Genomic DNA, 14,665 nt, shown 5'->3' on the forward strand with positions numbered 1-14,665 from the left:
TTGGAAGAACCTGTATTCTACTTGCCATTAATATCAACCAATTCTCACAATGCTCTTATTAAATATCTGCCATTACTATTGCCCTTTTATGGTGAGGAAATGGACATTTAAAGATGATAACTAATCTATTTATCAGTCAGTATATGGTATGTATACAAAAAAACACAACCAGGACAAGGAATCATATTTGAATATCTAAGGCTCCTGGCTAAGAAAACATTCTTGTTCACCTCAGTGGAGGAAGTCAATGCAATGAGATCGTATCAAAGGCCCATCTTCTCAAGGATAGTACTCAGAAAGACATTGCCCACATTTGCTCTAGGACTTCCCTTTCCCATGTCTTCATAGCTGATGGCCAACTCACATTATTCCCAAGTACCATTTGCACCAGTGCTGTCCAGAAGAACTCTGTGATAACAGAGATGACTCTAAATCGACGTTGATAGAGTAACCACTGCATACGTGTGATAGTCACCACTTAAAATTGTGACTGGTATACTTGAGGAAGTGGCTCTCAACTGACAAGTTTAGGTAGCCACCCACAGTTAATAGTTACCACTTCAGATAGTCTAGTTTTTCAGGGGAAAAAAAAAACAGAAGAAAAATAATAGCAGGCAGTTGATGCAGAAGGATCCAGACTATCTTCCGTTGAGAACATTCTGTGAGTTTTTCTCGGTAACAAGGTTTTCCTGACTCTGCTAAACCCTCCTGCTCATCCTCCATCCTGCCCAGTCCTGTTCATTTCTTATCTAGGGTAGATGTTTCTGAGGGCAATAGATAGAACCCTTTATGTTGACCAGTAAGAAATTGAGTAGAGAATTCTTGAAATAGGAATGTGAAGGTTGTTTGTCTTGGATCATATCTTTTAGCTAGCTCTTCAACCTAAGATTTTCTCAGGGCAAGCATAGCTCTGAGGCAAGAAATAAACTGAGAACGGCTTTGCAAACGCTGACCCTTGACTGAACATTCTAAGCCAAAACATACCCATGGCTATCACTGTTTTCCTCTTTCTTGGCAATCGGGGCATGTGTGCCCTAATTTTGTAACCACTGGATTCTGAGTTGGAGTTTGTATTTTTGAATTCCAGCTCTATCTCCTATAATCTGGGTAATTATATACAAATTACTTAATCTCACTGAGATGCTCTTCCCCCTGTGTAAAAGAAGGCTGAAGATTGTGGGGTATCATAATTAATACCTTTCTGAAGAGCTAGAAGTGAGCACCCAATGAGATAATGCTATGAATCGATTTTGTACTCTTGTAAAGGCTGATGAGATGGGTTAGCAATCACTACATTCATATGTCACCTTTGCCTCAAAATTGCTTTCATGTTTATGGTCTCATTTTATCTTCACAACAGGCCTATGAGGGAAGTAGGGCAAGAATTACCATCTAGGTTTTACCATCTGTTAACGTAGACAAATAAGGCCCACAGGAGCTAGGGGGCTAGCCGAAGATTACACAGGGTGTCTCGCTGCATTTTGCCTGAGCTCAACCCTGAAATGATTGAGTCCCCTCCAGAAGCCTTCTCTTTACAAAGAAGCCAACAGACTTAAGCTTGATGTCCAGAAATTCAGGTCCAGGATAAGAATTGGAATTATTTTATATTCAGTAAGCAAAGGCAAGCTGCAACATGAATCCAAAACTGAACAATCATAGCATCTCTGTAGTGAGAACAGATAGCAATCAACTAGCTAAGCATTTAATTAATATTATTTTATTTAACCCACAGAGTACTAGGAGTTTGTGTAATTATCATTCCCATTTTGACAGATGAGAAACAAGGTAGGAAATGGTTCAGGGTTTTTTTTTTTCATGGTCCATAGAGCTAGTAAATATCAAGAAAGATTGCATGTATTAATTTATTAGGGCTTCTGTGACAAAGAACCTGAATGTGGTGTTTTATACAACAAAAAAAATTTTGGCACAGTTTTGGAGACCAGAAATCTAAAACCAAGGTTTGGGAAGCATTGGTTCCTTCTGAGGTTTTATGGGAAGAATCTGTTGAAGACTTTTCCTCTTTGGCTTGTCAATGTCGGTCTTCTGTTTCTTTACCACAGACCCTAATTCACTTTTTAATTTAATTACCTTTATGTATAAATATCATCTATATGACCCTTACCTACAAATCAGGTCATATTCTCAAGGCCCTGGGGGTTAAACTTCAACATATGAACCGGATTGTAGGTAGAACAATGTTCAATGCACAACACTAGATACAAACACAGTTGTCCTGGTCAGAAAGTTTCCAGACCTTACCCTGTTAAACACTATCCTCTAATGCTTCCTAACATTGCAGAATCTTATCATTGTCTTGCCTTCTGATGGGGACAAATATTAAGATGTCAAATGGCATTACAAACTCCAAATCTAGTTTTAGAGACACTGGACAGAAAGTCATCTTCATAGAGTTCTTAAGCTGGAAAAACGCTCTCCAAAATAATGTTTATCTAAGACACTGGTTTCCAGCTTACTAGGCAATTTGGCATTGAGGACTTTTCTCATAAACATTTACAAATATTCTGCTCTGTAATGAAGTTAATCAGTAAACCACACAACCTCTGTCCCCTCTCACTCTTACCTAGTCTCATTTTCAGTTGCTGTGAATAAGCAAGAATGGTAATGCAGTTTCAGGGTTTAGAAAATCCAATTCAAATTAGTCCTCACCACAGCCACATATCAGCAGGATTTGTCACAGAAATGATGAGCATGAAGCCTGCTAAAGGTAGGACATGATTCACAGGTGCTGTGACCCAAACTTTTCAACTGGACTGTGGAAAGATGGGGGTCTTTTGTTTGAGATTCTAGCCACAGATCTTTATCCAAGATTGGATCAGGAAGTGGGGATGGGGGTAATTTTTTAAGTATTCTAAGCAAGTGGGTATTTTATTGGGATTAATTATATTTTCCCTAGATTTTGTCATCGATTTTTAGATCAAATTAACACAACCTTTTCAGGTTGAATGTTAATATTATTAAAGCCGATGGATACTTGCAAAAGTATATGCTGGGTTCTAAGAATGATGAGCCACAGGTCTAGGTGGCTAATGGAATCTATTTAGAGTTTTGTGACCAGCATTAAAATCTGAAATAGAATAAAAGGAGTAGACAGATATATGCCTCTCAGAAGTGAAGATAAATATTATTTCATGGAAATTTCGTTCAGTTACGTGTATATAAATGGGGCTATGTAATAGAGATTATACTATAAGATGTATTTGATACTGTGGGATTTGGTTAAAAATAATAACTATAAAGTAAGAAACATGTATTTGATGCCCTAGATTCACAGCAGGTTTCTTCCTCTGGTCTTTGGTGAATCAAATAAAGAGCAGAGCTATAGTTTAGATCTAATCTCTATAAAAATATAAGCTAAAATAATTAAAAGAGAATATATTCTAAATATAAAAAATGAATATTTTTCTCAAAACAGACTTATCTTTTGAACATTTCCACCAAAAAAGAAATTCTAATCATCTTGTCATTATTAACATGTTCATAATTTCATACTTTTGTTCCACTGCGATATTTTTTAGTGACTTACACCATGTTCAGAAATGGAAGTTAAAAGCCTGGGAAAACAAAATTCCATTCTCTCCAATTTTAACATACATTTGTTAAATATTTACTATGTGTTAGGCATTGTGTCATGTGCCAGAAATGATTTTTTAAAAGGAAATATTATCTAATATTTCCCCTAAAGATTTCACAGGCTGTAACACAATAACAAAAATGTAAGTCAGGCACCATGCAATCTACACTCTGTGTCTTTGTTCAGCTTTGTTTCAACCTCTGACATAAGTGCTTGCATTACTCCAGTTTTATAGAGGAAGAAACTGAAATTCAAAGAATTCAGTGCCTTGCTCAAGTTAGACATTTAACAAGTTGCAGGTGAATTGAGTCCAGATTCGTCCACTTGGCCATGCACTTTCAACCAGTTCTTAATATAAGTTCAAGTTTAGCAGCTGGGAAGATAAGCCTGTGAACAAATAAAAATCGTTGTACGTGCTTCTGATAAGCATTGTACTAGCGGTGTGTACAGAGGGTAGGAGAGATTAATTTTACCCCAACAGGAACTGGGGTAAGACTCACAGAAGAGGCTATCAGCTGACAAGGTGGAGAGAGGCACCCACATCACAAAGGCCCGGTGACAGACACAGCAAACAACTTCACAAATGAAGTTGTATCATCCTCCAGGAAACCAGAAATTAAGAACAGTTAGAAAAGCAATTTTTCCATTTACTTCAAAAAATACTCATTAAATATTTGCTGTGCTCAGCAGTATTCAACCAGGAATTTCAACCTGGAAGGAACTTGGATTCTTCTCTCAGGAGCATCAGAAACTCAAGAGCATAGGGAAGTGCCATTGTTATCACGTGAACCTGATTCTCCCCCTTGGGTCCACAGTGATTCTGGCCACAGAATCCTTAGAGCTGCCCTGACTGTCTAATTGGACAGTCACTACCGCATGTGGCTACTTAATTTTAAATTTTAAGTATTTAGAATTGGATAAAATTTGCAATTCTATACCTTAGTTAAGTCTAGCCACCTCTCCAGTGTTGAACACCTCCATCTGGTTAGTGGCTGCCATATATTGGTAGGTGTAGAACCCTTCTATTTTCTGAGAAAGCTCTTTTAGATGGTGGCATTTCAGCGTACTTATTGAATGCCAGATACCTTCTATCTAGAAGAATTTTTCTTTTTTCTTTTTTTCCCCAGGGATTGACAGACTTGCCTAGACTTTGTCTATACATTCACATACAACTCATCCATAAACTGTGTAGTTTATATAGTTATATATAGTAATAGGGACTGATCCCAGGGCCTTGTGCATGCCAGGCAAATATCTTATCACTTGTACTACATCCCTAGCCTAGGGTTTTTCTATTTATTTTGTTCACAGTGGTAGTTTAGAGCTTAAAACAAAGTATAGCACATAGTAAAGGGTTCAATGGGTGCTTATAATGAAAGATTGTCCTACTGCATCATCAAAGAGGACTATGTGTTAATAATTCCTAATTAGCTATCATTAAAACCAGGATTTCCCTAGGTTCTCTGTAGCTATATTTTTTTTTACTTAGTTCCATTTTATGGAAGATATTGGAATAGAAATAGGGTGTGGGCAATTTTTTAAGATCTCATAGTTGGTTAACTGTAGAAATTATCAACCATTTTGGAATATGTTAGCCATGCTCTTCTTTGGTTGCATGATGCCTGTACATTGACCTCTCTATAATCTGTGGAGTGTTGGTGAGCACACTAGGAGTGAATAGGCTTTGAGAATGAAAGTGTTATTTAATATTATTGGGCACTTTTCTCTTATTTTTACCCTGTTTAATTGTTTTAAACCTCATAGCTGTATCTTTGTAAAAGATCTATCTATCCATCCATCCATCTATCTACCTATCTATTCCTTTGTAAGAGATTTTTAAATCTAGATTATTTCAGAGATAAAGTTAACCTGAGATGAGTACTCTGTTGTTTGTTTCTTTCCTTCCCCCCCGCCCCCACCTTTTGACCAGTCCCAGGGCTTGAACTCAGGGCCTAGGCACTGTCCCTGAGCTTCTTTTGCTCAAGGTTAGCATTCTACCACTTGAGCCACAGCGCCACTTCTGGCTTTTTTGTTTATGTGGTACTGAGGAATTGAACCCAGGGCTTCATGCATGCTAGGCAAGCATTCTACCACCAAGCCATATTCCCAGCCTACTTGGTTGTTTCTTGATTCTGGAAACATTTATTTTGTTGAAACAATGCTTAGAGATTTTAAATTGCTAATTTGAGGAGAAAAAATACTCATTTTTGGGGATCAACAGAAGCCAGATTCTGTTATTAATTGGTTGATTGATTTTGGGCACATTGCTTAACCTTACCAGTCCTGTGGTAGAGAGAAACTGGTCTGTAGTGGGAGGGAGAGTGGAGGAGATAGGTTCGAAGATAAAATCTAGGGATGAGTGAAACTAATTCTCTTTTTAATTACCTTCTTTTTAAAATTACTTTTTTAATTACCTTCCATCTTTCTCACTCCAGAATGTTTAGCCATATTTGGTTATGAAATGAATCTAGATTTTGCTTATATTTATTAATTTCATATTTTTTGTTCTTCCATATTGTGTTCACAAGACAAAGCCCCATACTTCTCTTTGTCTGTAAGATATACTGAGTTTTCTGCTGGTTTACCTGGATCAGTTGGGCATAAAGGAAGAAAATGGAGTTTTGCTTAAGTATTACATATTGTATGCACAGCCATTTCCTGGGTCAGGATGTAACATGTACATCCTCTACTTTGCCATTGTAGAGAAGTCTTGAATGCTGTTGTTCCTCAACTATTTTGTGCTTAGGAATATTTTAGATATAAAGGAGAATGAAAAGATTATCTAGCACAGAGCCTTCTCTTTACAGATGTATACAAGAAGACCCAGGCAGGTTAGGTAGGTAATGACTTTTAAACACACTATGACTAGCTAAAACCATATTCCCACACCCTAGATCTAGAGGAGATCTCTCAAGATGAGCAATATTTACAGAGACCCCCCCCCATGTGGGGGTCAATGATGAAGCTCTGGATGTTGGTAGCTGTGTTGAAGAAGGTTCCCAGCTTAGGAAACTGCATGTGGGAAAAATGTCCTGAATCTGTAGGAAACATGTTCAGTGGAAAAGCAAGAGTGATACATGCAGAGCTGTGGAGGCCTCCTTGCAGGTTAGGTATAAGTAGAGGCATTGAAGAGAATGACAAATTCAAGTTAAGAGAGCAGAGGAAGAGAAGAGTTCTTGTGTTTTGAAGCATCTCACATCTGAAATCACCCTAGAGTGTAATGATTTAGTGCCTGAGGTCAGACTTTCCCGAAGTTCAAATCTTAGCTACTAAGGAAGGTAGGTAGAAGTAAAGTTGCTTCACTTTTACCAATAAGTGCCACAGGGTACTCATTTATAAGTGGGAGATAATAGCATTGCCTACATCATGGGATTTTTTTGGGGGGGGAGGAATAAATGAGAATATACAAGTGGTTAGAATTAGGAAGAATATATAATTTTTTCTGTCAATGATAGTGATAAGAAGAATATCAATCATCTGAATACTTCAAAGAGTATACCCTGTGTATATAGCACATAGATCCCAAACCCTTAATTGCCAATTCCAAGTTCCACAAGCACTGAAAACCATTTTTCTTTTAAGTTTGTGAAAAGCTTTTTTGGTGGCAAAATCTGAACTGAAACTATTTGGTTTTTTTTGTTGTTGTTGTTTTTGGAGTCTGGTTGTGGGGCCTGAACTCTGGGCCTGGGCGCAGGCTGGCGCTCTACCACTTGAGCCACAGTGTCACTTCCGGCTTTTTTCTTTTTGCTTATGTGGTGCTGAGGAATTGAACCCAGGGCCTCAGGCATGCAAGGCAAGCACTCTACCACTGAGCCACCTTCCCAGCCCTGAACTGAAACTATTTGTGACCAGCATTTTTTCTACCATGTGTGAAAATTCATACTAGTTTACTGTAGCAAATGCTATTGTGTTTGATTCCTCAGCAGTGCTGGGTGTGTTATACATAAGTAACACTGAACTCTGTTCTAAAAATTCAGAAAAGTTTGAATCCTGAAACACAACTGAAGGTCAGGTATGGTGATACATGCCTCTAATCCCAGTTACAGGAGAAGCAGATGTGGTAGAATAGTGATTTGAGGCTCATTCTGGGATAATGTAATATCTTATCTAAAAATACTAAGGCACTCCTGTAATCCTAGCTACTCAGGAAGCTGAGATCTGAGAATCTCAGTTCAAAGCCAGCCGGTGCAGTAAAGTCCATGAGACTCTTATCTCCAATTAACCACTAGAAAACTGGAAGTGACGCTGTGGCTCAAACGATAGAGCATTCGCCTTGAGCTGAAGAGTGCAAGGACAGTGCCCAAGCCCAGAGTTCAAGCCCCACGACCCACAAAAAAATACTAAAGCACAAAGGGACTAAGGACATGGTTCAAGAGGTAAAGGACTTGTCTAGTAAGTGTGAGACCCTGAATTTAAAACTCTAGTACTGTCATAAACAAAAATTAAAGTAAAACAGAACAACTTCTCCCTCCCCAAACTCCTGTCCCCAATCTGGTTCCAATTATTTCAGATGAAGAATGTTAAATCTTTCATTATTTCATTCAATCATCAATATTACCCTTCATTTTCTTCCCAAGTTTGCCATTGCGAAAACTGAGTCACCAGTAATTCCAGAAATGTGCTTCAAGTCTCATTGTTCACAAGAGATGAAACTGGACTTTCGGTTCAGAGATGTCCAACAATGCTATTCTATCTCTCTTCTATGTCTACTATGTCTATTACATACCTTAATTAGCATTTTGCATAATTTAAATATTCCTATTTCCTGAATGCCTCATCTATGAAACATTTTCATAATCTGGTAGTTCTTCTATTATCTAGAGGCTTATATATAAACAACTGTTTAATAATAGTGGTAGTAATCATTGGTCTTATTAATGTCAGCTATTTTTTTTTTTTTGTCCGTCATTGGGCTTGAACTCTGAGCTTGGGCACTGTCCGTGGCCTCTTCAGCTCAAGGAGAGCACTCTACTGCTTGAGCCACAGTGCTACTTCTGGTTTTCTAGTGGTTTATTGGAGATAAGAGTCTCATGGACTTTCCTGTGCGGGCTGGCTTTGAACCATGATCCTCACATCTCAGCCTCCTGAGTAGCTAGGATTACAGGCGTGAGCCATCAGTGCCCAGCTTGTCAGCTACTATTTTACTGAGTACTTGTCATATGGTGAATTTAGCAAAGTAGTTGACATACATTTATCATTTAATCTGACATCAACACAATTTGTATGTGGAGGGGGGGGCGCTTAAATTCAGGGCTTGGACACTGTCCCTGAGTTGTTTTGCTCAAGGCTGGCGCTTTACCACTTGAACCACAGCTCTATTTCTGGCTTTTTTTGTGTTGAAGAGGAGAGTCTCATGGACTTTTCTGCCTGGGCTGGTTTCAAACCAGGATCCTCAGATCTCAGTCTCCTGATTAGCTAGAATTACAGGTAGAAGCCACCGGTGCTAGGCCATTGCAACTTACAGACACTAAGGAAATGTCCAACTGCATGCAAAAAAATAACAGGACAGGAACCTGAATCCAGGTAAATTCCAGATACTAAATTCTTTTCTTTCAGTTGTTTGAGAGTCCTCCCTTTGTTTTGGAATAATTAAAGTAACACATATGCGTGGCAAAAACCACAAACAGTAAAACAGATTGTGTTGTCTCAGAAAATAATGCAATAATATCACCTTGCACACTCATGGCCATTCAGTTTGTGAGGCATCATGCAAAAATTTGCTTACAAAGATGCATACACCATGTAAAGTACCTCCACAAATACATGAATCATTCTATAGTTTACATTTTTCAAATAAAACTATGCAGTATAAAATTTTCCATATCATCGTATTATGAAACTCTTTGAAAATTCTTACAAACTTGAGGATTAAAAATGGTTAAAATGGATCTATGGGGATGGTAGCTTTAATTTGAGCTTAATTGTTGGCAGAGTAAAACACATTTTGTGTCTGTAACCACTTGTTTGTTTGTTTGTTTGTTTTGACAGTCATGGGGCTTGAACTCTGGGCTTGAACACTGTCCCTGAGTTTTTCAGCTCAAGGCAAGCGCTCTACCACTTGAACCACAGCATCACTTCTGTTTTCTGGTGGTTTATTGGAGATAAGAGTATCATGGACATTTCCTTACCTGATCTGTCTTTGAACCATGATCCTCAGATCTCAACCTCCTGAGTAGTTAGGATTACAGGCATGAGCCACAGGCGCCTGTTCATACCCCTTTTCCATTTTCATAGGTTCTCATTACATATTCGTGATACATCTGTGGTTTATCTTCCAAAGTGGCAGATATTTTCAGACCTTATAAACTGTCATTTAAATATCTATATGCACATGTATTTTTAAAGTTAATGTTATATATGTAAATATACTTTCATAGTATATATGTGCACAGTTTATAGTTTATATCATTAGATATAGTTCAGTCTTCGAGTTCCTCCTCCTCACCATTGTGCTAAACTGCTGCTCTAATTTCTAGAATGATGACATTAATATGAGTTTTGTTGTTGCTTCTGTCCAGGTGTGCTCACAGAACAAGTGGCAGGTCCCCTAGGACAGAATCTGGATGTGGAACCATACTCACAATACAGCAATGTTCCATTTCCCCAAGTTCAACCACAGATTTCCTCATCATCCTATTATCCCAACCTGGGTTTCTACCCCCAGCAGCCAGAAGAGTGGTACTCTCCTGGAATATATGAACTCAGGAGAATGCCAGCTGAGTCCCTGTACCAGGGAGAGACTGAAATGACAGAGATGCCTGTAACAAAGAAACCCCGGATGGGTACATCAACAGGGAGAATCAAAGGGGATGAGCTGTGTGTTGTTTGTGGAGACCGAGCATCTGGATACCATTACAATGCCCTGACCTGTGAGGGGTGCAAAGGTAAGCAGCTTTTGATTGACAGTTGGCTCTTTATTAAATGTCTACTACATTCGTTATTAAAAATCCCTTGAGCTGGCCTTTCCCTTTTCCAAATAACTTCCTATTTTCTTCTTTTATGTTCTTCTCTCTTCCTACATTCTTCATTAGATTGAAGTGTATATAAATATGAAAATATGAAAGTGACTCAAAGCCTAGGATATTATTCTCCCAGTGAGGGTACAGATAATACATTGGCAAAACAGAGGAAAATGTAGTGTGGGCCAATAAGTTTACTTGTTTATTTGGGGAGTGCACATCAAAATAAAAAAGGCTACATATGATAAGCACCATCATAGTGGATAGGGAAAAGCTGTAAGAGTTTCTTCTAAGTTCTGGAAGAAACCAAATTCACATTCACCATTCTTCCTTAATATAGTACTAGAGGAATTAAGAAGAAGAACAACAGCAACAAAATCTACTCAAAATGTATCCAAAGCTTCAATGGAAGAGACTTGATGCTATTACACTACTAGCAGAAAACACACAGGGAACACTTAAAGGCATTGGTATAAGCAATGATTTTGGGGGTGGGATTCAAAAAGTACAGGGGACAAAAGACAGACACATGAGTCTACATCAAATTTAAGATTGACAAATGAGTTTGCAGCAAAGAAACAGTCAACAAAGTAAAAAAGACAGTATATACCACGGGGAAATAGTTGCTAACTATAGTATTATGACCCAGCAAAGATTAATATCCATTTTTAATTTTTACAAAAGTATCAAGGCATTAGTAGTGTGTACCTGTAATAGCTACTTGGGAGGCAGAGGTTGGGAAGATTGTAAAAAAAATATTGAAAAAAATATTCCTGAGTCTCTTCTGCAAATGAAAAATCTGGTTGCAGTGGCACTTTTGCATTCCAGCTGTGGTAGGAAGTATAATTAGGAAGATCACAATACAGGCTAACAGTCCCAAAGTTGTGACAACCAGTGTTTACAAACATTGCTAAATGTCACCTTGGGAACAATATAACCCTAGCTAAGAACTACTGAGATGGAAAGTGCTCATGTAATACAGAATTTCTCAGACCTGAGCTATATATGGGGATTTCTTGAGGAAAACTATTTCTTGGGTGCTTCTAGTATAAACTCACATTATTTTTTTTATTTTATTTTATTTGTGAACATACTGTACAGAGGGGTTACAATTACATGGGCAGGATAATGCGTACATTTCTTACCAAGCATTGCAGCCTCCTCCTTTTGTTTACCCTTCACGTCCCTTCCCAGCCTCCCCCCTCCCCCCCAATCCCAATCCTTCTCCTTCCCCTCCATTGCCCCCCCCCCCCCGCACCGACGTTGTAAAGCTCGTTTTGGACATGACAACTTGTACTTCTCATTGTTGCAACAGGTCCACCTGTATCCTTAAACAACTGGTTTTTCCCCATCTCCTCCACAAGTTATACTGACATCAAATATAGTGAAAGCAGGGGTTATACTGTGGGGGAGGGACATACAAAGCAACAAAGAAATAATCTTATAAATGCGTTAGAAACACATGCATGAAAGAAAAAAACATTAAAATACACATCTAAGGGTTCATTTTCCTGACATCACATTATCTGACCTTTTCCGCTTGACTCATGCATATACTAGATATTGCAAATAAGGGAAACCATGGGACCTATGTTTCTTTGGGCCTGGCTTACTTCACTTAATATAATTTTTTCCAAGTTTTTCCATTTCCTAACAAATGGGGCAATGTCATTCTTTCTGATGGAGGCATAGAATTCCATTGTGTATATATACCACATTTTCTTGATCCATTCATCTACTGAGGGGCATCTGGGTTGGTTCCATATCTTAGCTATGGTAAATAATGCTGCAATAAACTCACATTATTTTTTAAGTCAAATTCCTTATGCTATATTACCCAATGAAAGATTTTTATGCCACAAAAAAGGAACCAAGGAAGTGGCTCTGTGGCTCAAGTGGTAGAGCACTTGCCTTGAGCTGAATTGCTGAGGGACAGCACTCAGGCCCTGAGTTCAAGCCCACAACCGACAAAAAAGAAAAGAAAAGAAAAAGAACCGAAATTTACAAAACTGAACATAAACAAAACAATAACATAATTAAGTGTGTTAGTTGTGGGGTTTTGTACAAAATGCTACTAAGGCACAAGAACATTTGAGTTTGGTATTCTTAGAGCACATGCTTCAATTCTCTACAGCTTTTCATTTCTTTTTATGTGTCAGTCCTGGAGCTTGAACTCAGGGTCTGGGTACTGTCCCTGAGCTTTTTTGCTGAAGGTTAGCACTCTACCACTTGAACTACAGCTCTATTTCTGGCTTTTTTTTTTGGTAGTTTATTGGAGAAAGGAATCTCATGGGCTTTCCTGCCTGAGATGGCTTCAAGCCATGATCCTTAGATCTCAGGCTCCTGAGTAGCAAGTATACAGGGGTGAACCACTGGCCTCTGTGGCTCTACTAGTTTTCTACTACTTTCTACTAATTGTTCCAACAATTAGTTTATCCCAACCTTGATTCATCCATCAACTCTCTTTGGCAATCCCCAAGCTGGGTATATATCATGCATATTAAGTTCATCTTTGCCATTTTATCATAGCTCCTGATAACTTAATCATATTTCTTGCTACTAATCAGACCGTAGGCACTAATGAAAAATGAGGGCAATTAGACTATCAGTGTAAGATGGTCAGAGGAGATCCAGAGAATATGATGAGCTTCATTCTGCAGGACCATTGTTATTCTGAATAGTGAAGGAGGTGAGACCTTCGGAAGCCATCACAAGGATTGTGAGCCACAGAATATGCCACCGAAGTTGCCATCTAGGGACCAAGATGCTGTCTTCACTGAAAGGAATAGTTTCAAAGCTATGACTTGTGTGCTGAATTCACACCTGCATACAAACAATAGATTTCCCATGTCCTCTGTCAGTACCTTCACCTGGGAACCAAGATGTTGCCATGGCAAAAATCCCATGATCTTGCTTGTCAGTAAAAACAACAGAAGCAAAATCATTCTCTTCCCAGCTGTGCTAAGTTAATAAATGTTCTTGGCTCACTCCTGCTTTGCAGTGTCTTCCAAAAGCTTCTCTATGAGAGAATTTAAATTATATCCACAGTTAGGAAGTGGAGTCATAAGGATATTAGAATAAAGAATAAACAAAGGGTAGAAAGCAAACTCAACAGGCCAGGTTAACTTTACTGGGAAGTTGAAGAGTCATGATGACAGGAGAGTCGGGAGACACGAGGCATGCTGGGGCCAGGGGTGGAGGGGCTTAAGTAGGGTAATGTATGGGGGTTAAGGTCCCAGGTTGCTGAAGAGTTCAAATTGTTTATGGTGCAGGTCTGGCTCTGGGAACCTGTTATCTGAGCAAGTCACATGCCCCATCTGCTTTGAGGAATTCAGGTTCCTGTCCCCTGAGAGGGGCTAGGAGAGTGGGCTTTCATATTTAGAATAAAACTCTGGGCTGGAGAATTTTGGGAAGGTCCCTTGGGGGTAGTGGGACAAGCCATGGGAGCAATATTGAATTATGAGAACAAAGCAGATTCCCACCATCTTCCAAGTTACCTACAAGTGTAGGAAAGGTTCAACTTTCCTGCCTGTACTGTGAAGCCTCACTGTAGGCTAGAAGGACAATGCAGTGGATTCAAGCTATCAAGTTTTTATTCTAAGTAATACTTACCTCCTGTCAGTTCCAAACCAACAAAATGGGCATATTATCTGTTTCTTAAAGTCTTTGTGAAGACTAAATTAGATTGTTGTATGTGAAATTCCTGCCAGATTTCTTGCTTTCGGATTTCAAAGCAGGTAGGTCTGCCAGACCTGTGGGGGGGAAAATAAAACACAACAAAAGCAAGAGGAAGATTTTTATAACTTGGAAACAAACCAAAGATCGTGGCTAAATTTCCTGATTTCATTGGCTTCCACCTCTAGTTCTACTAGAAAGATTTTAATTTGTCTGGATGTTTTGTTACAGATATTTATGGCATCAGTGACACTGAAGTTTTCAATATTTTTTAAAGTAATAACTGCAGAACGCGAGCGTAATATAGAGTGACAATGACCGCCATTTGCTTAGACCTAGATTAAAATCAAGAGCTTTCTTTCTCTGTGTTATCAGTGCAGCTTTATGGAAATGTGCTAATGCATGAATGAATTTTGGTTCAACCCTCAAACCTTAACTA

The 14,665-nt window shown here is 38.6% G+C and overlaps 1 protein-coding gene across 6 annotated transcripts in view; it reads left to right on the top strand.

Annotated features, from left to right (window-relative positions):
* Nr1h4 (nuclear receptor subfamily 1 group H member 4) overlaps positions 1-14,665 on the top strand; it is a 97,891-nt gene that overhangs the window by 49,373 nt on the left and 33,853 nt on the right. For 4 of the 6 annotated variants that reach the window (XM_069991059.1, XM_069991049.1, XM_069991066.1 and 1 more), the window contains one exon: positions 10,111-10,476. In XM_069991059.1, coding sequence (XP_069847160.1) covers positions 10,111-10,476 — 366 coding nt within the window. Of the gene's footprint in view, positions 1-2,608; positions 2,726-10,110; positions 10,477-14,665 lie in introns of those variants that run through there. The other 2 variants (XM_069991033.1, XM_069991040.1) reach the window with 1 other exon arrangement.

This window comes from Dipodomys merriami, unplaced genomic scaffold, assembly GCF_024711535.1.
Source record: "Dipodomys merriami isolate MVZ:Mamm:240054 unplaced genomic scaffold, mDipMer1.0.p SCAF_10, whole genome shotgun sequence".
NCBI lineage: Eukaryota > Metazoa > Chordata > Mammalia > Rodentia > Heteromyidae > Dipodomys > Dipodomys merriami.